This window comes from Artemia sp. Qi Xiang Cuo, chromosome 3 (assembly GCF_049724085.1).
Source record: "Artemia sp. Qi Xiang Cuo chromosome 3, ASM4972408v1, whole genome shotgun sequence".
Taxonomy (NCBI): Eukaryota; Metazoa; Arthropoda; class Branchiopoda; order Anostraca; family Artemiidae; genus Artemia; species Artemia sp. Qi Xiang Cuo.
This window is the reverse complement of record NC_142796.1, coordinates 74,213,824-74,237,441: the sequence shown is the minus strand read 5'-3', so window position 1 is coordinate 74,237,441 and position 23,618 is coordinate 74,213,824. Positions and strand designations below refer to the sequence as shown.

At 36.1% G+C, this 23,618-nt stretch overlaps 1 protein-coding gene across 2 annotated transcripts in view; it reads right to left on the bottom strand.

Moving 5' to 3' along the window:
* Positions 1 to 23,618, bottom strand: part of LOC148954514 (sex-lethal homolog) — a 48,666-nt gene that overhangs the window by 3,872 nt on the left and 21,176 nt on the right. For both annotated transcript variants that reach the window (XM_089086561.1, XM_089086562.1), the window contains exons 2-5: positions 18,829 to 19,022; positions 7,651 to 7,826; positions 4,041 to 4,154; positions 1,253 to 1,452 (exon numbers count right to left, since the gene is read on the bottom strand). In XM_089086561.1, coding sequence (XP_088942687.1) covers positions 1,253 to 1,452; positions 4,041 to 4,154; positions 7,651 to 7,826; positions 18,829 to 19,005 — 667 coding nt within the window. In that variant the 5' untranslated portion in view covers positions 19,006 to 19,022. The remainder of the gene's footprint in view (positions 1 to 1,252; positions 1,453 to 4,040; positions 4,155 to 7,650; positions 7,827 to 18,828; positions 19,023 to 23,618) is intronic.

The window sequence follows — 23,618 nt, the reverse complement described above, 5'->3', positions numbered from 1 at the left end:
CAATTTAATAGTACACTAGTTTAAGCCTTTAGAGAGGGAGAGGCCAATTAATGGTTAATTTATAACCCTAGTCATAAAACTACATAATATGTCAGTATTTGGACTGTCGCTCTGTCCACAGACCAAATAGATTATTCGATCCTGGGAATATTTAACCCCAATCACCCCGTCGATTCGGCCAGGCTTAACTCTTCCGACTGCCAGTCATACTACCTGAACTTATCTACATGAATCACCGAAAAGTACCACTTGTTTTGCACCAAAAAAATGTGAATTATTTTTACTTGCGTAAGTAATCTTTTCGTTGTCTGTTTAATTGTTCGTTTTGTTATTTTTGTTTATTATTTTTGTATATAAAAATATTTTTGCAATTACCAGTTTTTTCTCTTTACGCAATTTAATGTCTTTCAATACAGTGTGTTCTCAAATATATTTGGTTATTAAAGCAAGTCTATTCAAAGATAATTGATTAATATCTTTTTTCACAGATATTTGATTATTGCAGCATGTCTGATTTATCTATTCAAAGATATTTGATTATTACAAAGTGTCCGATTTCTAGCAACGATTTCTACTAAGCTTCAAACTTTTGGTTTTATTTTTCAAGGTTTTTGAATTGTTGTAATCCCTTGTTAAAATCTATACAAACATTTTTGCAATTACCAGTTTTTTCGGCACTCGACATGCGGCAGGCTTCTATATATGGATTCTCATTGTCGCTTGTCTTCTAACTGCAGACAATTTGTTGTCTTTTCATGCTCAAGTCTTTTCAAAGATATCTGATCATTTTATAATCAAATATGTACACACCCATGTATATATATATAAAAAAAAAACTGGATAGCTTCGATTTTGATGGTATATATTGTGCCCAATGAAAGGGTGTATTAGCGTTTTTATAACTTTGTAGTATAGTGAAAATTAGATTTTTAAGCTTAGGGCAGGAACTATTTTTTTTCTCCAAAAACTTATGAGGAGAAAGAGGCAATCTCTAAACAATTAAAGCTGATAGCTGAATAACGATTTCTGGTTTTGGTATTGCCATTAGATACTCATTATTTGAGGTAGCCTTGAGTTTAATACTGTATACTGATAATTTTGTTTTGTTTCTCCGATCATAGTCGTCTCCATTGCCTCTTATGAGCCTCTGTAAATATGAGCAGTGAATACCTATTCACTGAAGGAAATGTCAGAAACAAATAGGTATACATACTCTTCTATTCGTTTCAATTAATATACTGAAGCATATTACCTCCTGTGGCATATCCTCCGTATCCTCCATACTCATGGCCCATTGCCATTGTTTTTCCTGCTTGCATGCCGGCAAAATAAGAGGCCTTCATTTTTCCATGCTCTTCGGCAATCTTGACACTAAGTGGCTGTAAAGCATTTGGCAACACTGTACCGTCAAGAGATTGGATGGCATATGCAGCCTCATCTTTATTATCGTATCTGGAAAAAGGGCATTCGTATTGTTTGATAATATTTGCTATCGCACAGACTATTCTGAAGGCTTAATGAAAAAATTAGTGAAACCACTCAACAAGAACAAACCAGAGGGGAAAAACGCAAAAACTATCAATTTTTTTATGGACAAAATTATTCCATAATTGAATACGTTGTTTTTCGCCAAATGATAAAAGTAAAATCTAAGACTTATTTAAAATTTATATATATATATATATATATATATATATATATATATATATATATATATATATATATACGAGAATTCCCCCAGTTCAAAATTTCTCCTGAAAAGCCACCCCCCCCCCCCGGAAACTTCACTCCATGGAAAATTCTCCCCGTGGAAAATCCCAAAGCAGAAAATTCACCCCCCTACCTCACTCGAAAAATGCATGCATACTTCTCAATAACAAACACTATATGAAAACAATAGGCATATTTAATAACTTAAGACTTTTCCCCAGGGGCTGTGGGGGGTCATGTTATCTCTAAAGAGATAGTTATTGGACCTTTTAACTATGTTCAATAAAATGGCTATCTCAAAACTTTGATCGAACTGCTTTTGCAAAAAAGTGGCGTGGAAGGGGGGCTAGCTGCCCTCCAATCTTTTTGGTCACTTATAAAGGACACTAAAACTTTTAATTTTGGTTGGAATGAGCCCTCACCCGATGTTCTTCAACCATTGGTTCGATACGATCACCTCTGAAAAAAAAATATAAATAAACACGCATCCGTGCTCTGTCTTTTTGGCAAAAAATGCAAAATTCCATATTTTTTAAGATGTTAGCTTGAAATCTGTACAGAAGGGTTATCTGATACGCTGAATCTGATGGCATGATTATCATTAAGATTCCTTGACTTTTAGAATGTGTTTTCCCCTTTTTACGAAGATCGGGCAAATATGCTCGTAGCCTTCGATGGGTACAACTAAACTTAAATGAATCTTATATATTTTGAATCAGCATAATAAGCCGATTCTTTCGATATATCCATTGTTATCAATATTCAGCTTTTTAGAGTATTGGATACTATTGAGCCGCGTCTCTCCTTACTTACTTTTCATTACCACGAAATGTTTGATACTGTGCTTTTATTTTCCAGCTTAATGTTGGTGGTATATAGTCATGGAAAGATACTGTACAGAATAGCGAGTCTTAATTCTGAAAACTCAAACGGAAAAAGGTAAAAGTTTCGCGGAGACAGAAACCTATAATCTCTTGCTAATTGTAAAAAAAAACTCGGTCTATTCAATGCACATGCAGCGTAAATAAAACACATCCTGTCTTGGCAAAGATTTTAATCAAGGCGGTTAGCACAACAGGAAACTTCCAAAGCTATCAAATTATTCAACAATACTTCTTTTGAGTTGATTTTTACATGTTTTCCAAGCAGGTGTACTACAATATTTTTAGGGACTGTCCTTTTCGGAACTAAAAAAAATTCTGCTCCGTTCAATAAAAAACACAAAATTCACGCTTTCTAATGATGGAAGTTTCATTAAATATAAACTTCCCTATCTCTGAAACAAAATAGGAGAGGTTAGATGATTTTTCTAAGATTTTTTTGGGGGAAAATATGTATCGGTTTTTAATTTTTTCTCGTTTACTCGGATTTCCTATCAAAGCTATACAGGTTATGACAAGACCACCAAATCGACTATAAATAGTTTAACCATACAAAATAAAAAAGTTTATAATGGACAAGATAGGGTGATCCTTTATGGAAATCGGACGGCCTTAATCTCTAATCCTGGAACAGGTGATCACATGTAAAATAAAGATAAATCCAGAAAGATCGTAATACTTTCCAAATTCAGGGAGGAGGCAGTAGACCCTGGTATACACGCTTGATCAGCTATGAATGCAGGAAGCTTTTTGAGGTGAGAGTTGACATATTCGGGGACATAACTTTGATTGAGAACAAACTTAAGAGAAATTTAAAAGACAGATATAAGATGCAATTGGAGAAGTCCAAAACAAAGAAATCTGGGATGGGTGACTCCAAAAACCTCCCACAACTCATATGCCGGGCATGAGCGATTTCCTTTCAATTGTTCAAATTTTATCAATATTTATGTTTTTTAAGCAAAAATAAGAGTACAATATTATAATTTTTCCAACTCATGGAGGTAATTACCAATATTGAGCGGGTTTTAGTTTTCACGTACATTTTCACTACAAATTATTCAAAAAAGCCCACCAATCTGTAAAAACAAAAACTACATAAAAAAAACCACTCCTACCAGGTTTTGCAGTTGCTGCATTATATAACTCGGTTGTCATCTCCCATATTATTCAGTTTTTGCCTTTTTGAAAAATTTTCAAGCAACAGATAAGAATAAAGAATATAATTAGTTTATAGCTTAAAAGCTCTCTCAGTAAATTCATTCGTAGAATAATAACCAACCGTTCTGATTTGTTATAATTAATATATTCTTATTCAAAAAGCTTAAAGTAGTCAATATTTTTTTTGCGACGATCATTATATAAAATAAACTAGCGTAATGATAAAATTGTAAAAAATCAAACAAAGGTTAAACCCTTGCATAAAGGAAGAGTAAGAAACAAACCAACCTAACAAATCCAACGCCTCTTGAAAGCCCAGTGTTCTTATCACGGAGCAAATTGGACTGAATTATGCTGCCATATGGCTCAAACAACTTGGCAAATTCAGCATCCGTCATATTTCTAGAAAAACAAAGCTTTCAATTATTGCCAGCTTACACTACAGTCTAACTTATAGAAAAAATCCAAATCCCGTCGGATAACGGAAACACACAAACATGTACCCTGTCCGTAATTTGAGCATGTTCAAGCTGAACATACTAAACTTACAAGCGTAAAATATATTGTAGATTAATTATATTAACTATTTAAGACGCAATTTTTCTAAATTAGAAAAAATGGAAACTTGGAACAACAGTTTATCTATCTGTAGGTCTACTATGAATCTGTCTAAAGATACAAAGGCAGGCTATAGCAGGCAATAGCTGGGAACAAATTAAGTGTTGACACAAGCTTTTCAAAACCAACTCTTATTTCAATTTTCCGCCTGTATAGTACAAATACGACGTTAGGATCAAGAACAAACACTCATGACTTGTAAAATTTGGCTTCTTTCTCAGCAGGTGTGGTTTGGCCAAGATTGAAAATACAACACTGCCTTTTCACCATACAAAAACAACTAACAAAAGCAACATAATAAATGGGGCTATGTTTTATTAAAACTTGAAGAGACAAAATGAAGATTTTTTTTTAAGTCAGTGCAAAGGCGATGCGGCATCTTAAAAATCATTTTACGAGTCGGCGAGTGTGTCAATCAAAGCGGATGAGACCACAGAAAACGTTTGAATTCCCGGTCTCTCAAATTGTTTTCTCTCAATTCGTGTGATAGTCATGTTTGAACTATATTAATTAATTGCCTCTGAATAATCTGAAATTGTGTTCACAGATAACAACTCCCACTTCTACAATTAGAATATTTCTGTTCTGATGTACTTTCTGTGTCGGATGTTCTGTTATATCATTTATTTCTTCGTGTCTAAAACAAAAAGGCAACTAAAAATAAAATTAATAATTGTAAGATTTAAGCCTTTAAAAGACAGACTAATAGACTGTGCTCATTGCTGGCATTCAAAATTACGGAAAGTTAGTTCAGTCAATTCATGAAGTCAGACAACAAAAATGGCATCACTCTGGAACATATTTTTGCTTTTTCTCAATCAAAAAACGAAAACTTCTTTATTTTTAAAAAACTAAGAATGACTCTAAATTAACAACAACACCTAAAAATATCACATAATTCACATAATCTAAAAATATCCATCGTCTACTTATTTCTTGGACCGTGAAAACTATTTTACGTATACATGACCTTCACATAAAATCACAATTTTCCAACAAGAAATTTATTTCAGTTTTCACACAAACACAGGCAGAAACATATCCTAAATTAATTAATCCAGGCTTAGGAAAATAATTTGATATTTCATGTTTTATAGTCCATTGGATTTATCAGAACCTTTGAAATCTTGCAATTGGCCCCAGACATCGACGGATTTCCAAATACGACATTGCCCGAGCAAGGATCTGAGTCTGTAAAACCCTTCTCGCCCCAGTTTAACTTTATAGTTTGTCTGGTATATGTCCTTCAACTGAAAAAAAAACATTCAGTACGGTGCAACATATGAAAGACTTAAAAAGTACCCCTTTAAAAATCACAGAACTATTTCAAATGATTCTTGTGCAATTGAAACCTGTGCAAATGAGCCCATTTAACTGAGGCCTTATGCAACTCAACCTTAATCAACTCAACCTCCGTCGTATGGCATTTACAATTAAAATTGCAATAGTATGTGTCCGATAAGAGAAACCATGCATACTCCTGCCATTTACCCGTGCCCCAGCCATTTAAACAGTTGCCTCTCAATTACTTGAACTATCTGTCTTGGCTTTTCACTGTCTACAATTAGCCATGTCTTGATGCAACCTATGCAACCTGCTGCAAAATACTTGATAACTTCAATTCAAATTGCTGATTTTTTTTTTTTTGCTGCTTAGTTGTCATCATAGCTCAGATTCAAACATAGATAGCTGCGTATTGGTTGGCAGTGCGGACATGCCCTTGTACTGGTTTGTCCAAAATTCTTCAGTAATTTTTCAAGAATCGCTTACATACAACGGATGGTTGGGTCACCTAAACAATTCATGGGTCCTCCTCTTTTTGGGGTAGCATGATCTTAACAATATGTTTGAATTGTTTGGCACACCAAAAGAACTGAAAATCTACACTAAATCCGAACAAGGTCCGTTTCAACTCTTCCGCATATCATACTGAAATTCAGACCTCTTCATAATGAAATTGACGTGTGGGCTATCTCACTCACTTTTTGCGACTATTGGGGTACACTTTTTCCGCTACCACCAAGACAGATTCCGCAATCCTCCTCGAGTGTACAATTTTAGAGCAAAACATGACCAGGACAAGCCATGAGCAAGAATGTAGAATGATATTTTTGATCTTTAGCCACAGCTAAGCCAAGGATATTTTTGCACAAGGACTGATCTATTCTTAGCCACTCTTGATGAACCAAGATCACCCAAGGCTCCAGTTTCGGCTAAAGAAATTCACAAAAAAGGGATCAACACGTGATGCAGACACTGATATGCTATATAAAAAAGTAAACTACTAGGATTGTGAAATCAGGCAATATCTTCTCGTAGAAACCTCCTTAGCACAAGAAACAATGGTTATTTCCTGTAATTTGGTCACTGAAGCCACATATCTAACCGTTTATAACTTGTTTTATTCAGCCAGACTCCCATGCTTTGCAAAAGCTTTTGTATATCACCTTTCGGAAAGAAGGTTGTAATAATTCTTAAGGAAATTAACTAATGCAATTTTAAAGCCATTCGGGCCAGTACCTCCTCACGAGAAAGAATCACACGACTCAATTATAGTAGTGCAACTTGGAGTCTGCATTGACCATCACTAAGGCTTCCGGCTAAGTTGTGACAACTAGCAGGAGTTTAGTAACTAAGAACTAGCTTGAACTAAGAACTAAATGTTTCAGAAGATTTTCATTTAGCAAATTTTTGAAGGAGAACTATACTGAACTTCTACAGTTTCAAGATGATTTTCAAATCTTCCAAAATTATTTATTTTGACAATTTTTCCTTCATGGCTCTGGTCGTACACTTCTTATAGTCACGAACACGCATCATTATGGGAGTCACTACTCTATACCATAAGGGTGTTAATTTTTTTTTGTTATTTCCGTCACCAATAGATCATACGTCTTTGATTTACCGTTTCGACAAGGCTCCCCTCCCCCCTGTTCGCTCCACTAAGTCTAATAAAATCCGTTTGAATGTGCCTAATAATAACTATATTTTTTGTGTCCTTCCAATATGTGACAAACAATTAAAACAAAAATCTTTTTGTCCAATACAGCCCCAACCATTAGGAAAGAGGGGGGGGGGATACTAAAAATAAAGTCAAAGTTTTTGCACCAATCTCCTATATAAACAAAATATTTCGTTCAATATATATATTTTAAAGCCAACTTCAAACTTTCTTTTGATAGAAAAGTCTTGTTATTGAAATTTACAAAATACATAAATGGACAGAACGAATTTGGCATTTGAAGTACTAATTAAAAAGGAGAAAAACAAACTTGCTCACTTGGGAAGATGTGTCACATAAAGATTAGTATCCTTTCTATCATCACCAGGAGGACGAGCATACGAAACTTTGATCCTCTTTCCTTGGACTTCCAGCCCGTTCAATCCTTCAATCGCCCTTTTGGCATCATCAATATTAGAGTAGTTAACAAATCCAAATCCATAGCTATAACCAGTCTACAAAAGAAAAAAATATCAATTATGTGATCACAACCTGTTGAAAGAGGAATGGCAGAAATTAGGTCAGACTGCCAGTCGTACTACCTGGACTTATCTATGTGAGTCACTAAAAAGTATCTTTTTTTTTACAAAGGAAATAAAATCGATTGTGATTACATCCTATTGAAAGAAAAAGAAATGACAGAAATTAGGTCCCTCCCACTTAACTTATTTTACATGCATACACGAGGATTTGAGTCATTCTAGAAGACACTGACATGGTCATTAGAATAACTATTGAACTATACGTTGTATCCTTTGCTGTATAAAAACAAATGACACAGAATATTTATTTCTAAATGTGATTTAAATTCGGGAAGGATGTATGGGACAAAAGAAAATTAATCAGAAATGAATCTAGAGTTTACTAATTCCTTTAAACATTCCAAATGAATGAGATAATAATATAAATTGAAACATTATATTATTTGGGAAAACAACTGAGCATAACCATTCAACAGAACAATAGAAATCCAAATATTTTAATGTGAAAGTCAAATTATTTTTGATATGTTCAACTGGACCATAAACTTCCAGTGTTCAGTAGTTCTGTTTTTTTCGTAAGTTATCGGTTTTAGATGAGTAGCACAGATCAGATTAATCATCCCAAGTGCTGAGTCTGAAAATCCCCCGTAAACTACCAGTAGCTTGTGGTCTGTAGTTTGATGATCTCTAGTATAAAAAAAGTCATCTAGGGTCAATCCACGCCAAATCATCCAATCGTGACTGCGCGTGAAATTCCAATTTTGCTGAAAAAATTCTCAGCTGTTCTCTTCATTGATAGTACACACAGGATTTTTTTTTTTTTTTTTTTTTGAAAGCTAGTTTTTCGGGAAAAAATTTACAAAGTTTCAAAATTCGCAAAAAAAGAGGTTTTTTGAAAAAAAAAAAATAAAAAAAGTTGGTATTTTTTTTCCACTTATTTTTCCAATTATTTACATAGCCCGGAGAGATTGGATAGAAAAAATTGAGGCAATCCGATAACGACGGAAGAACTGACGGCCAACCGAAATTTTTGTACCCTTGTGCGAAAATGCAGAACTTCAAAAATCTGTAAATTCTTAACGGTAAGAGCTAGGATACCAATTTTTTTTTTATTCTTGTCTTCTTGTCACCAGGTACAAAGGAAAGTTTTGCATTTTCTCCTATCGCTTTTATTTTCGGAGATATTTTCATAGAATTTTGACAAATTGTGAAAATTGTCACTTTTCATCCCCAAAAAAAGCTCTGTAGGGAACGCGATCCAGGAAAACTACTTATTAGGTCCTAAACTACCAAACATCACCTACCTGAAACCGTAAAACCTCGATGGCAAAATTCGATCCTGATTTTTAAAAGAAGATTGAAGTTCGACCGTTTTTCAAGTTTCCTGTTATCATAAAAATGCATTATCATAAAAAAAGCTAGGAATATCAGAAAGGAGGGAGGAATATTGCCTCTTTTGACCTAAAAAAAGCCACCTAATGTTCTTAAGCCACATATAGTTTAGGCTGTTCTGGACTTTTATGAATCTGACGTCAACAGCCGGCAGCTTCCAGGCAAGAAAGATTTCGTCTCCGTAAAAATCAATGGCAAAAGGGAACAAAAACAAAAGAAATTACTGCTGGCCAATATTTCTGAGCTTTACGAGTTATTTAAGAAGGACAATGAGGACAAGCCGGATTTCAAAATCGGACGCAGCAAATTTGCTGAGCTTAAGCCACCCTGGTGTGTTACAGCTGGCTCAAGTGGGGTTCATTCGGTATGTGTTTGTCTGTACCACCAAAATGCTAAGCTTAAATCATTAGGCACTGATATAAGGATTGCGCTCATGTATTTGATCTCAAATGTTGTCTGCTATATCATAAATTAATTGTGCATACTACACACGGGCACTATCTGTTTGGATAAAAAAAACGACTTGGAGAGTTTTCTCTGGGAGAAACTAGCTGAATATGATTCCGTGACCTATAAAGAGCGGGTACATTTGTACCGAACAGTTCTTAGACAAGTAGAAGAAACGATAGATGTGTTCATACCGAATTTCGTCGAGTCAATCCGGAACCTTACAGTACACCATTTCATTTCAGTCCGTCAGGAAAATTACATAGACCAACTAAAGCAGAATCTCTGCTCCAATGAGGTCCTCCTGCTTTTAGACTTTGCAGAAAATTTTTCCTTTTTGGTCCAAGACGCAGTTCAGGGTTTTCACTGGGAAAATTCTCAGGCAACATTACATCCGTTTGTGGTATATTGGCGTAGGGGTGATAGCCTGTTCAGCAACAGTTTGTGTGTTATCAGCGACCACATGGACCATAACACTGCTGCAGTTCACGCTTTTTTGAAAATCGTATTGCTTCACGTTAAGGCTATGATTCCCGGCCTTTGCAAAATATATTATTTCAGCGACGGTGCAGGATCCCAGTACAAAAACAGAAAAAACTTTGCAAATTTGAGCTGCCATTTCAGTGAATTTGGGTTAGATGCTGAGTGGAATTTCTTTGCTTCGTGTCATGGAAAGAATGCGTGTGATGGGATTGGCGGTACTGTGAAAAGGCTAGCAGCTCGCGCCAGCTTGCAAAGGCCATTTGACAATCAGATACTTACGGCACACGATCTTTATGAGTGGGCAGATAAGTCCCTACCCAACATTACAGTATTTTGCGTTTCGTCAAATAACGTTAATGAAAACTTTGAAAGTTGCCTCGAAGACCGCTTTGAGAAAGCTATTACTATTCCTGGAACTCAGTCGTTTCACCGTTTTAGGCCCAAAGGCAAAAATAATATCAGTGCTTGCGTTTTATCGGATTTGGGTACTATCTTGCCAAGAGAAGAATTTATTGTGTTGCGGTTAGATTTCGAGAACGTCCTTTTAACCGATCTGGACTCGGGAGACTACGTAGCCTGTGTGTATGGCTCTGATTGGTGGGTGGGGTGTGTTGTAAGCATTGATGAGGAGAGTGGCGAAGTTGAAGCTAAGTTTATGCACCCAAATGGACCATGCTCAAGTTTTCGTTGGCCTCGGCCTGACGACACGTGCATAGTACCAGCTGCTAACTTACTACAAAAGCTGCCTATTCCTGAGTCTCGTAGTCGCTCCGCAAGAAACTTTGTTTTAGAGCCAGATGTAGTAGCCGTTGTTACAGAAACATTCAAAACTTACAAGAAGAAAAGCAGAGAAAGCAACCATTAATTGTTTTATTTTCATTATTTCATTTTTTTTCTAACTTTATTGATCTAAGTAGTTTTGAAGAAGCGTCTATTTGTTTCAAGAATCATAAAATCAGCCATTTCCGGACAAGTTCACATGAAGGGTAGGCTAAAAAACTTTAGTATACTATGCTACATACTAAGAATACCAGGTGCCTGAATTGATTAATTACATTCAAACTAGAAAAGTTTGAGATTGGTTACACGAGATACAGCACGAGTGGCCATATTAAAAGATATGTTCGCTAACCAAATAAAAATGTAATAATTGGCGATAGAAGAATCTGCATTTTTATGATAACAGGAAACTTGAAAAACGGTCGAACTTCAATCTTCTTTTAAAAATCAGGATCGAATTTTGCCATCGAGGTTTTTTACGGTTTCAGGTAGGTCATGTTTGGTAGTTTAGGACCTAATAAGTAGTTTTCCTGGATCGCGTTGCCTACAGAGCTTTTTTTGGTGATGACAAGTTACAATTTTCACAATTTGTCAAAATTCTGTGAAAATATCTCCGAAACTAAAAGCGAGAAGACAAAATGCAAAACTTCCCTTTTTACCTGGTGACAAGAAGACAAGAATAAAAAAAAATGGTATCCTAGCTCTTACCGTTAAGAATTTACAGATTTTTGAAGTTCTGCTTTTTCGCACAAGGGTACAAAAACTTCGGTTGGCCGTCAGTTCTTCCGTCGTTATCGGATTGCCTCAATTTTTTCTATCCAATCTCTCCTGGCTATGAAGATAATTGTATAAATAAGTGGAAAAAAAATACCAACTTTTTGGATTTTTTTTGTTCAAAAAACCTCGTTTTTTGCGAATTTTGAAACTTTGGAAATTTTTTTCCCGAAAAACTAGCTTTCAAAAAAAAAAAAAATCCTGTGTGCACTATCAATGAAGAGAACCGCTGAGAATTTTTTCAGCAAAATTGGAATTTCACGCGCAGTCACGATTGGATGATTTGGCGTGGATTGACCCTCTAGTAAGTCGAAAGTTTTAGAAAATTCGTAAAGATAATTAAATCTAGAAAGCAAAATAATGTGAGCGACAGCATATTTTTGAGCACATTTCAACAGTGTAAATTATATCCTTCTCCCCCACCCGCCACCGCAGGCGTGGTTGTGTCGTGTTTAGTATCAATGACGCATGCAAATTTGCAAAATACGAAAATTGACTCTGAACAACTAAAATAAAAGGCATAGACTACAGAAAGTGCACCGTCCTGCATACCTCCCCAGGTTTCTCTAGGTACCCGTTACCTGGGTAGGTACCCATTAATCTGGGTCGACTCAGTCTGAGCTTACAGAGTCACGCTACTGACCCCCGTTCAATCCAAATAACCAGCTACCCCAGGATTTAAACCCTGTCCTAACGGACAGTAAGTTTAAAGTTTAGCGCAACTAGCCACTTAGCTAGGACGGCTCTGTTTGAGACACGTGCTAAGCTACTCAAGATGATAAATGACTTTTAACTGCTAAACAAAAAGGGCGAGGAACAAGTAACAGTAAGAATCACTTAGAATTGATAACGAAAATGCGATTCAAAACTACAGAATAAAACGATAAATATGCTATTTCGTAATTTGGAAACTAATTTCAGAAATTACAATGGAAACGTGTAAAACCTATAAAGAATAAATAGGAATGAGGAATGTTATATCAATGATAGGGGGTCTAAAACAAACAAGGAGGGTTGGTCAAAAACCAATGATTTAGAATAGCAAAATGTTTAGATTACCTACTTGAAAACATTGAGACCAATTGCGACATCATAAATTGGACTAACTTAAACTACCTTTTAATTTTGACCACTATTACGCCCCATCAAGCTAATTGATATTGGGGATTATGCTGTATTTTGTCAAGGCCAAAAACGTTCAAAGACCAAAGGTTTGTCAAGACCAAATTTTCCACGGGGGAGTATTTTCCAGGGGGGGGGGGGGGTATTTTCTAGGAAGATAAATGCTGGCCACCCCCATTTTTGAGATTTAATATCTAACTTAATCTAACCTAACTTTAAATTTTACCATCAAACCTTGCATAAGACTGACTGACAAAGCTGATTAAATACTACTACTACTACTAACAACTCACCACAGCACCAAGCCGCCTGAGGCCAACACAGCTACACACGTTCCTCCTACATCCCAATCTATTCAAAACCTCCCTCTTTACACCCTCCCAGGAAGTTCCCATTTCCTTTAAATCTTTCTTTATGACATCCTCCCATCCCAGACAAGGACGACTTGCTTTCCGTTTAGCCCCAGACGGTTGGCTGAAAAGGACAATCTTCCGCAATTTGTCATCCTTCATCCACAAAACGTACCCTAGTCATCTCAACATTTCTTTCATTATATAGCCATAGAAAGCGGCATTGAACCACATTTTTCGTACAGCTCACTTTTTGAAATACGGTCAGTTAACAGGGTACCCAGAACAATCCGTAGGCAATTTCTCTGGAAAACATCTAATAAATCTTCATCCACTTTTCGGAGTGCCCATGCTTCGGAGCCATATTTGACCACTGTCATCACTGTACCTTCCAATATTCTAATCTTGGTTTGCAGACTTATCTTCCTATTCTTCAAAACTTTTTTAACTGAAGAAAAACACCCTGAACCTATTCCACTTTTAACATCTTCACTGCTCCCACCGTCTTTACTAATAATACTACCAAGGTAAGTGAGGCTGCCCACCTGATCAATCTTTTCGTTACCCAACGTCACCTTTTCATCTTCACTTATTCCATGGCTTAGTGACTTAGTCTTCTTAACATTAATTTTCAAATCTATTCTATCACCCTGAACTCGCAAAATCTCTAAAAATTCATTTATTTTGATCACACTTTCATCTAGGATGCTTAAATCATCAGCATAATCTAAGTCCAGTAGAGTTTTTCCTCCCCATTTGATTCCGTAGTCTCCCATTACCTTTCCTGTGCTCCTTATGACAAGGTCTATCAAAAATGATCCATTTAAAGGGGGATAGAACACAACCCTGATTAACTCCTGATTTCATACAAAACCAGCTGCTAACCTCATTTCCTACCTTAACCACAGCAGTGTTATTCTCGTGCATAGCACTAATCACTTCAATGCATTTGTCTGGTATACCATATAAGGATAAGACCTTTGCTAAAGCTCTTCTATCAACAGAATCGAACGCTTGCTCAAAATCTTTAAAACTGTGGACCAAAGCTGTTTGACAACTAAGGCACTTCTCAGATATTAACCTAAGAGTAAAAATTTGGTCGACACATCCTCTACCTTTTCTAAAACCGCACTGTTCTTCTCTTAAAACTTCGTCTACAGCATCTTTGAGTCTAAAAAGTTTCAAATTACTAAGTAATTTGCTACCTACAGAGACCAGACTAAATGCCTCGATAATTACGACACTCACTCTTACCACCTTTCTTATACAGTGGTTTAATTAGTTTTCCTAAAATCGTTAGGTACTTCCCCTTTTTACAAAATCATATTCATAATCTTCAGTAACATATCTCTAACCTCAGAGCCACCATATTTTAGTAACTTATTTACCACACTATCAGCATCTGAGGCCTTAGTATTTTTTAATTATTTTAGTACTGTCGCTAATTCTTCCTCACAAAACAAATCTCACTTCACATTCAAGGTATCACAAACTTTTTCATTTTTCCCCTATATCTTTTCCTGCAACTGTATATCGGTTTAGCACATTCTCAAAATGTTCCGCCCATCTCTCTTTAACTCTTTACTTATCACTAATAGTGGCCCCGAACCTATCTTTAACTAAGACAAGTCCTGATTGACTACTCCCTCTCAATTTATTAACATACCAGTACAATAATTTACAATTATGCCGTCTAGCTGCCATGGGCGTACAGAAGGGGGGGGGGCAGCCGCCCCCTAGAACTTCAAATTTACACTAGATATGGTTGAAAAAGCAGTTGAAAAAAGGTAGATGGTTGAAAAAGCTGGTAATAAACAACTAGAATGACAGAATAAAATTCAAACAAGAAGCAATTATCCGCCAATTATCCATAATGTCTTGGAAAGATTTAGCTCTAATCCAAGAAGATTGATTAATGCTGAAGCTTATCGATGATTTATGATTTTTGGTGATTACTTATTAATAAAGATTTCAGAGGTATGATATAACTTGCTGGCAATGTAAGGTTTTGTGAACTACCAATACAACTTCAGCCCTCCACCCTTCATCAAAGAATCGCCTCCCCCCCTAGAGAAGAAGCTCCGTACGCCCATGCTAGCTGCATTATCCAGATGGTCGGCAATTATATCCATGGCCTGTACTTCACACCTCCTTAGTTCTTATTTTAATGCTTTCTCTACATCAAATGATTTTTTATGGTGATTCTGAGTATTTAAAATCCATGAAGTTCAGAATTACGTACCAAAATTTACAAGCCGGGAGAACACTTGCCTGATTTGTAAAAAAGAAAAAACACTCCCGAAAATTGATGTGATCTCGACGACAATTATATCATCAAATTTGGCTCAACAGAATACCCTATAGCAGGGACTTTAAGCTTCTATCTACAAAAATGTTAGTTTTAGATCAAGGATTCGTGTTTATTTCGTGTATATTCGTGGTTCTTTTGCTTTCACCACGGCTTATCAATTTAAAATTTATGGTCCTAAAAAAAAACTAGAAAAGGGCGCGAGCGGAAACAAAGTCACTGTGCCAATTTGAAGTAGCAAAGAGACTCGCAAAAAGTGGTACCTTGGGCCATCTTGTGCTGCGATGACAATTTTGACCCAGAGAGGGTCAAACAGCTATCGAGTGTAGATTCTGAGATAACCAATTGGTTTGAATTGTCAAAATCTATTAATTGAGCTTCCCAATTTCAGAAACTATTATGCCCTGTGGTGGCACATTCCTTCTTAAAGACTCGCTTAGTTGTATAAAATAAAGGGTTAATACGAGACATCGATTTTAAAGCATCATTTAACAGATTTGATTCAATCGAAGCTTGATAAAATTATAGATAGTAGTCTATTCTTGCGGATCAGCTTTTATAACGGAGGGCTAGGGTTCCTTGTGTGGGTAAGGGGACCAGTGTGCCAGAAGACTCAAAAAATGCAACCCAAATTTTCAAACTCATAGTGAGCCTACACATAAACACAGAAAGAGCTTAGGGGAGGGGCATTGAAAATTAGTCTCTAATCTCCCCTATTCCCAGGAATGTTTTGAACTAAGCCTGTAATATGGGTACTAAAGGGTAACAGTTCCCCTCATATTACAAGATCATATTTTCTGTACATCACATAAGATTACATTGATGTTCTTACCGGCGTGAAAGAGGAAGGAGTGGGGACATCGTGAACACTGCCAGGAAAATTCCTAAAAGGTATGGCATGGCGGGGGGGGGGATAAGTACTACCAGGAGCTTTGTTTTACACAGATTTATATGGGGATATTATAGTTAAAAGTATCCCTCCAAGATGTGTAGAACAAAAGTTTAACAAATCCTTAGTGATGCGAACTCATAAGCTTCAGATTATTCTATTCGCGTTAGCAGGACCTAAGGCAAGAATACATCAATTAGTCAAAAACCCTTGAACTTTGATCCTTATTCCTACCAGAAAATCTTCTGCCATCATAAACTTTCTTCGTTGCCAGTAGTAAACAGCTATATGCTCAAATTTATTATTTTTTTCTCTGGCCACTTCTTATAGAAGGACTGGCCATAGAGACTTTGGAAGGGGTTCATTCAATTATAAAAGAAGTATTCTAGTCCCCTTTTTAAGAGTCAAAGTGACCTGATGATAACCACTTCCCTCCCTTATCTTTTTTAATTACCACGTTCTTTTTTTTCAGACACGTCCTCCTGTAGTCCCCCCCCCCCCAAAAAAAAACAACAACAACAACATCCGATCGTAGTTTTGAGATGGCCTTTTTGTTGAAAACAGTCGAAAGTTGACAAATGCTAAAACTTTTGAGACACCATTTTGTTCTAAAATGTCAAAGTCTAAAAAATCATGCCTCCAGGGTCAATGTCATCCCAACAGCCTCGGAGTCAATGGCTGGGCCCTAAATTATGTGATCCAATCAACTAGAAGGCACAAAAGTAGAACAGAGCTATCTGGAATAAGGTTTTTGAAATGCACAATACAACCCAATTTTCAAGAAACATTAGCTTTATTCAAGTAGTCATACCAAGAGCCATAAGAGCAGAACTGCAATCCTAGAAGACATAAAGACTCAGCCCTAACAAAAAGTCCACCTCTAAAAATGAAAAATTGGCGACCCTTCATTTGTGCTGCTCAAGTCATGAGAAACTCTTTTGCCCTTTTTGGATTGACATTGACTTGCAAAGCACTCCCTCAAGCCTCCACTCTCAAAAATTAACCTGAAGCTTGAAACAGATTTTGCTGGGACAACCATTGCTCTGAATTTTGATATCGATTTTTATGTTGTAAAAAGAAGAAAATTATATGCTAGGTACGTAACTGACTCGTTTATAAGCAAGAAAAGAGGGTTGACCCAGATATGTTTTATCGAGGCACTTCAGCAATCATTGGGCATTACTTTTATGTGAGACCAACATGGAAAGCTCCTAGCAAACAGCAATACAGAAAAAATTTCAGTAAACAATTTATCTAGTCTCAAGCACTCAGTTTACATAAAAGACCCTTACCTAAATATGATAGCAAGCCTTCTCAATATCAAAAGAAAGAAGCTGACTTTGCTCAGACAGAAGACCTTGTCTATTCTGGCTACTGCAGTATCCGGCAGTCTGATAATGGATTTTTTCTCCTGAAGTCATACTGTATACTCAATGGTAGATTGCTTAGTTCTGACAAAGAATTTACCTATAGCTGGATTATATTGACAAAGAAAATGTCCTCAAATGAAACATACAAAGTGGAAAAACATTAAGTGCTGACAGGTTGAAACACAAAGGTTCACAGAAAATTTTCATTACTAAGCATTACACTTGTTCAAGATAAAACTTTTCCAGTTAGGGGTATAATCAACATACTTAAAGGAGGGTGCAGAATAAAAATGTGAATTTGTTCATTTTGACCCTTTCAAAGCGAGAGTTTATTTTGTTATTTTTACTATTCCAAAGCAATAATGTCTTTTTGTTATAAATGAAAAGAAACACTAACAAAGCTAATAGATAACATAAAAAAATTTACCACCAGTTTTGCAAAGAAAAGGAAGGAAAAAGAGAAGGAAACTAAGCAGACTTAGTTAGAATAGCTCATGTTTAATCATTAACAGACTAACAAATAGAGAATAAGAAACATAGTAAGAAAATAATTAAGAAAAAAATTGAACCATCTCATGATACAAATAAAATATGATTTCTAAATTTTCGTTCTGTAGAATTTTAGTCACAATTGAGATTAATAACATTTTAAAAACAGAAATGTATTGCTTTTTTATAGCCCAAGATGCCAAATGTTACTGTTACTAACAAAAGGTACTTGAGTCACAAAATTATAGAAAAAAAGCTTTATGTAGTTTGTCACTTTGAGGGGGCAGGGATAGGGGTGTGTTCAAATCAGGATAATCAGGAATAATGCTACAATATATACATTTTAGGCAATAATGCCCAAATTTTATGCTATTTAAACTTTCTCACAGTTCTCAAACAAATTTGTATAAGTTTTCAGAACAATTCTGCAGGTTTGAATATTGATCACTCATATTGTGAACAGGCAACTATTATTTAACATTAAAGGTGATTTATTACTTGACCTTAATTATGTAAAAAAAGGAGCTAAGTGAAATAAAGACCTAAATAAAAATTGAAAAAAAAATCTAACCTTCTTGTCTCTCATGACTTTTGCATTTGTAACTTCACCAATAGAAGAAAACATTCTACGCAAGTCAGCATCAACAAATGTTTGTGGTAAATAGTTGATAATCAAATTAGTTTTTGCATTATGGTCTTCAATTTCCTGAGCTGTAGGTCCATTTGCATCACCATAAGTAGCCATCATTGAATACTTCAAGGCTCCTTATGAAATAAATAAAAAAAATTGCCTGCATCAGCAACAATAAAAATAAGAAAATAAAACTTTACTAGAAATATAAATGACATAAAATAACATTGTAAAAAACATTGATAAAAGGTATAAAAAGAGGGAAAGGCAGGCAACTGAAGAAAAAAAATATGCAAGATGTGAAACAAGTCAAAATCATAAAAAGATTGAAGCACCTTTTTTACTAACTACTTGTGCTTGATCTGGGTGTGTACCAAAGTACACCTGTTCTAACTATTGAAACATCATGCATTTAATAAGTTGGGATTTTTTATACAACCTGTTCTGGCAGTATTGCACTAATGGCACAGTACTGGGCTATTGCACTAATGATTACAATACATCTATTTTGATAAAGTATTATCAGAGTTAGCCCCTATGCATCAGTATACAACATTTCATTTTGGAAAGAAGCTACGAGATTTTTTCTTTTGAGGGGACGGGGACAAATAGTAAATTTTGGACCATAATCTACAAATTTTCCCCAGGAACCCTTATAATCAATCTAAGGCAAAAATTACCCTATCCTTTCCCCTTGTCTAGGAGAGAATTAGCAATCTCCTGAATTGCAGAAATCTTCCCCTATCTGGCGACTTTCAATAAATAGACAGTAAACAACTAAAAACTAATTTTACACCAATTCCCACAAAAAAAAATTACTGAAAAACTGAATTTATAGTATTCAGAGTTTGATCTAATCAGGGAGATTGTGATTTCTTGTCCTATTAGTTATAATTTGCAAGTTAGTAATTTCCTGTTTGCAAGTACACTGGCCATAGGATAGCAGACAATTATTCTATCTATAATCATCCATGTTTTTTTTTTGGCAACATACAAAATGTTATAATCAAAGGATCAGGTGGACAAGCTTAATATCTAGCTTTCAACTGGAAAAATCTGGCTTTCACATTGTTAAGCAAAATTTCTCAAGTAACTGAGGATTTTATGCCATGTTACGTTGTTTATATAAATTTTCATAATTCTCAAAAAAGTTTAAACCTAAGACGTCAAAATTTAGCAAAGTTATAAAACCCAAAGCACTATCCTTGAGCCTTATGTGCGCTCCAGATTTCTGGAAGTATCACTCTTATAACAGAAAGTTGTCCAAATCATCAATATTCAATCCTCTTCTGAGGGGTAAGGAGAAGAAATAAATACATCAAAGACAATTAAGGTGTAAAGTTGAGCTTCTAGAAACATTCCTGAAAGTTTTAATAACCTAACTCAATTCCTTCCAAAGAAAGCAAAAACAACTGGTGATAAAGTATTGCCTTGAGGCTAAAAAATCAATGATACAAAACCACAGTATAACCACCAAAAAAAACAGATTTATTCAAGTCAAAAGACACAAATAGATACAGATGTTTCTGGCTATTCTGTTACTTGAAGTTTGTAATCTCTTAAGTTTACTCCAGCAATTATTTTCAGAATCATTATTATGTATTTTTATTGACAAATTATAAATACTGATAAATGTGGTGAATCCAGGGTGGTAAAACCAGTGGGCATTTCCATCAAATAGGTGATGCTGATGTTTATATTTGGTGGTGTTAATTCCAGCATGCTTTTTCAAATTTTTGAACTGGTGATCCCTGAAAACACAGTGTGCTATTTATCCTACACTCATAAAATGCTGCCAAAACAACCTTGCACAAGCTCACAAAAAAAGGAACTGATCAGTGTGGTTGTAATTTATGTGAAGAATCAAGTGTAATGGTTAAGGTCAATGGATAGATATAAATTGTCTCAAAAACCACCAAGCCAGAGCATGATCTCCTAACAAAGATGACAAGGTGTATTGGATACAAGCAGCATTGTCCCGTGTGTAAGGGTGACAAACAAGCAAGACAAAATGAGTCAGATAGCCAAAATACCATTTACCAGATCCCTTGAACCATTTCAACCAGCCTTAGCAAGCATTCAGGATCTAGCTGTAAAAATTAAGGATGCCATTAAAGCATCTTTTAATGGATTTGAGAGTAAAATGGTTGAAGACATGTATCATAGATACCAAGCCATTGAAACACAGATAGATATCCTTGAGCAAGCATCTGGTGTGGCTGTTGACCAGGACTTGCTGAATAGTCTTGTAACTTTGCATATAGGAATAGGTGATTTGAGTATTGCACTTCCCAAATTTTCTGTCTACCTTGAGAATTTTCAAGGCAATATTAGAAAACATATTTAGAAAAAATATTGACATATTGGCTTTTGCACTAATTGTATATATTGGGGACCTCCCAGGAAGATTTGTAAGTAAGGAATTGTATATATTACCCTGTTTTGTGTATATATTTTGACAAATTGTATATAACTGTACTTTTGTATAGCTCAAGTCCCCCTCAAATAAATCATGAATGACAGACAAACCAGGAAAAAAAAACCCACCTAACTACTACAGTCCATCCAGTGGGGGATTTTGGCAAGGTGAAAAAAAAACAACTAGACTACCAAACACTCCCACCCCAATTCTGTCTCCAGAAAATTAAGTATTGTTTGACTTGATAGCAGGGGTCGACAATTCTGTGAAGCAAATATCCTCTGAAATAGCACTCCTAAGATCAGAGCTTGCCCAGAAACCAAGTTTTGACAAGATGCAGCACTATGAAGACAGTGCATTCTTAGACCTCAATTCAAGGCTTGAAAACATTAAACAGAATTTCTCACAGATGATTATCAATGTAGACTAAGTGAGAAAAATTGTGAGAGAAGAAGCTTTCTGCCTACAGGAGACAGAGAAATGGAAAATAAACATCATTGTAACAAACTCGCTGGAGAACAAAAATGTTGATGACCTGTCTGAAGTTAAGCAAATAATAGAAAATGAGCTTGAATTACCAGGGTCCACTATTGTGAAAGTCACCAGGCTCAGAAACAAGAACAGAAATGAAGTAGACGCTAGGCCTAGAGGACAACCATTACTGATTCAGCTCCCTGAATCAGAACTACAATTAAAGAGGGACATAGTCCAAAAATCATATATGAAAAGGCAAAGCCTTCAGACCTTCTTCGAAAATGACATACCTAGACAACTGAGAGCCTCCAAGAACAGTAATCAGACATCAACTGAAAACCCAAGGAATCCTAAAACTCTCAGAACAGCAGACCCACCAAAAAACGACTGACTAATCATGCTGTAACTGACTACATCTCCAATGACAAAGGGTCTAAAGATCCTGCTACCAAAGTGCTGACCAATAAGAAATGTGACAACTTTCCCAGAAAGAAGATATGGAAATCTGACAAAAAGTTCAAGGAGCTGTGCATCCTGTATACCAATGCTGACCAACTGTTAAACAAAATGGGTGAACTTGAGCTCCTCATTCATGATGAAAAACCAGACCTTATCTGCATAACTGAAGTCTGTCCAAAGCAAAACATAGCTATCCAGGATTCAGAAATACAGATCTCCTACTATGAAGTCAAAGCACTAAACCTACAGGAGTGTGGCAGAGGGTACATCATCTATGCAGGGTTTGGACAGGTTGGTTCGTTTCAAATTATAGGCTCTGTCCTATCTTTATAGGATTTCCCGGGCCCAAATATAGGCCAAATATAGGATTCGGAAGTCCTCGGGATCAGATCTGTGGTAGATGGCGTGGGATGCCTGGTCACATAAATTCGTCATTTCCCGAGTTTTTGCATTCATTTATTTATTTTTTTTTTTTTTATTTCAAATACAAACTGTACAAATAGTAAAAAATCAGATACACATACTGTGCCAACGATTGACTGATACAGGTAAAATATTTGGAATCCCTCTTGCTGCTTTTTGGGCATCAATTTTGATTTGAGGTCAGTTTTTCTCTTTGCAAGAGACTGCTCCATTCTCGCAGATTCCACCATCTGCTCTCTTTTGCTTGTTCTGAACTTCACAGCTCCTTCGAGCAAAGAAAAAGCTAGGGCAATGTCTATGGAACTCTTGGACTCGGCAGCCTTCTTCATTCTGTTGGGCGCTTCCTGAAGTAGAGTATCTGCTACTGTTCTCTTTTCTTGCTCTGATGCTCTTAAGTTTTTTCGTTTGCTTTCCAGGTCTTCTATTTCTTTCTTTTTGTCATGGACCTCCTGCAACTTCCACTTTCTGTCCTCTTTGAAAGCTGCTTTCTCCTTCTTGGATGGCTCTTCTTTTTTCTTTTCATCCAGATATTGCTGATACCGAGACAGTGCAGAACATGCAAGATTCAACAGCTCTTTTACAATAACAAACTGTTCTGTTTTCCTCCATAAAGCCTCAACGTGTCATATACCATGAGTCTCGCATCCAGAATGCGTTCAGACATCAAGGCCTGGTCTTCACCGAGAATCCTACCAGAACACGAGAACCCATCCTCAACATCTGCGCTGCAATGCAACAACGTCAGCACCTTTTGATAAGCTTGGTAAGTTCCGGGTACTTGTTGTCCCAGCGCTCATTCACCAGTCCAAAATACTGGCTCCAAAAATGATTGATCCGAGTGATGTCCTCACGGGGTCTCATTTCCATTCCCAAAAGCAGCCACTCAGCCTGGGCGACGTCTGAGCTTACTCCAATCGCAATCTCGCGTGCCACAACTGCTATGTCTGCAATGCTT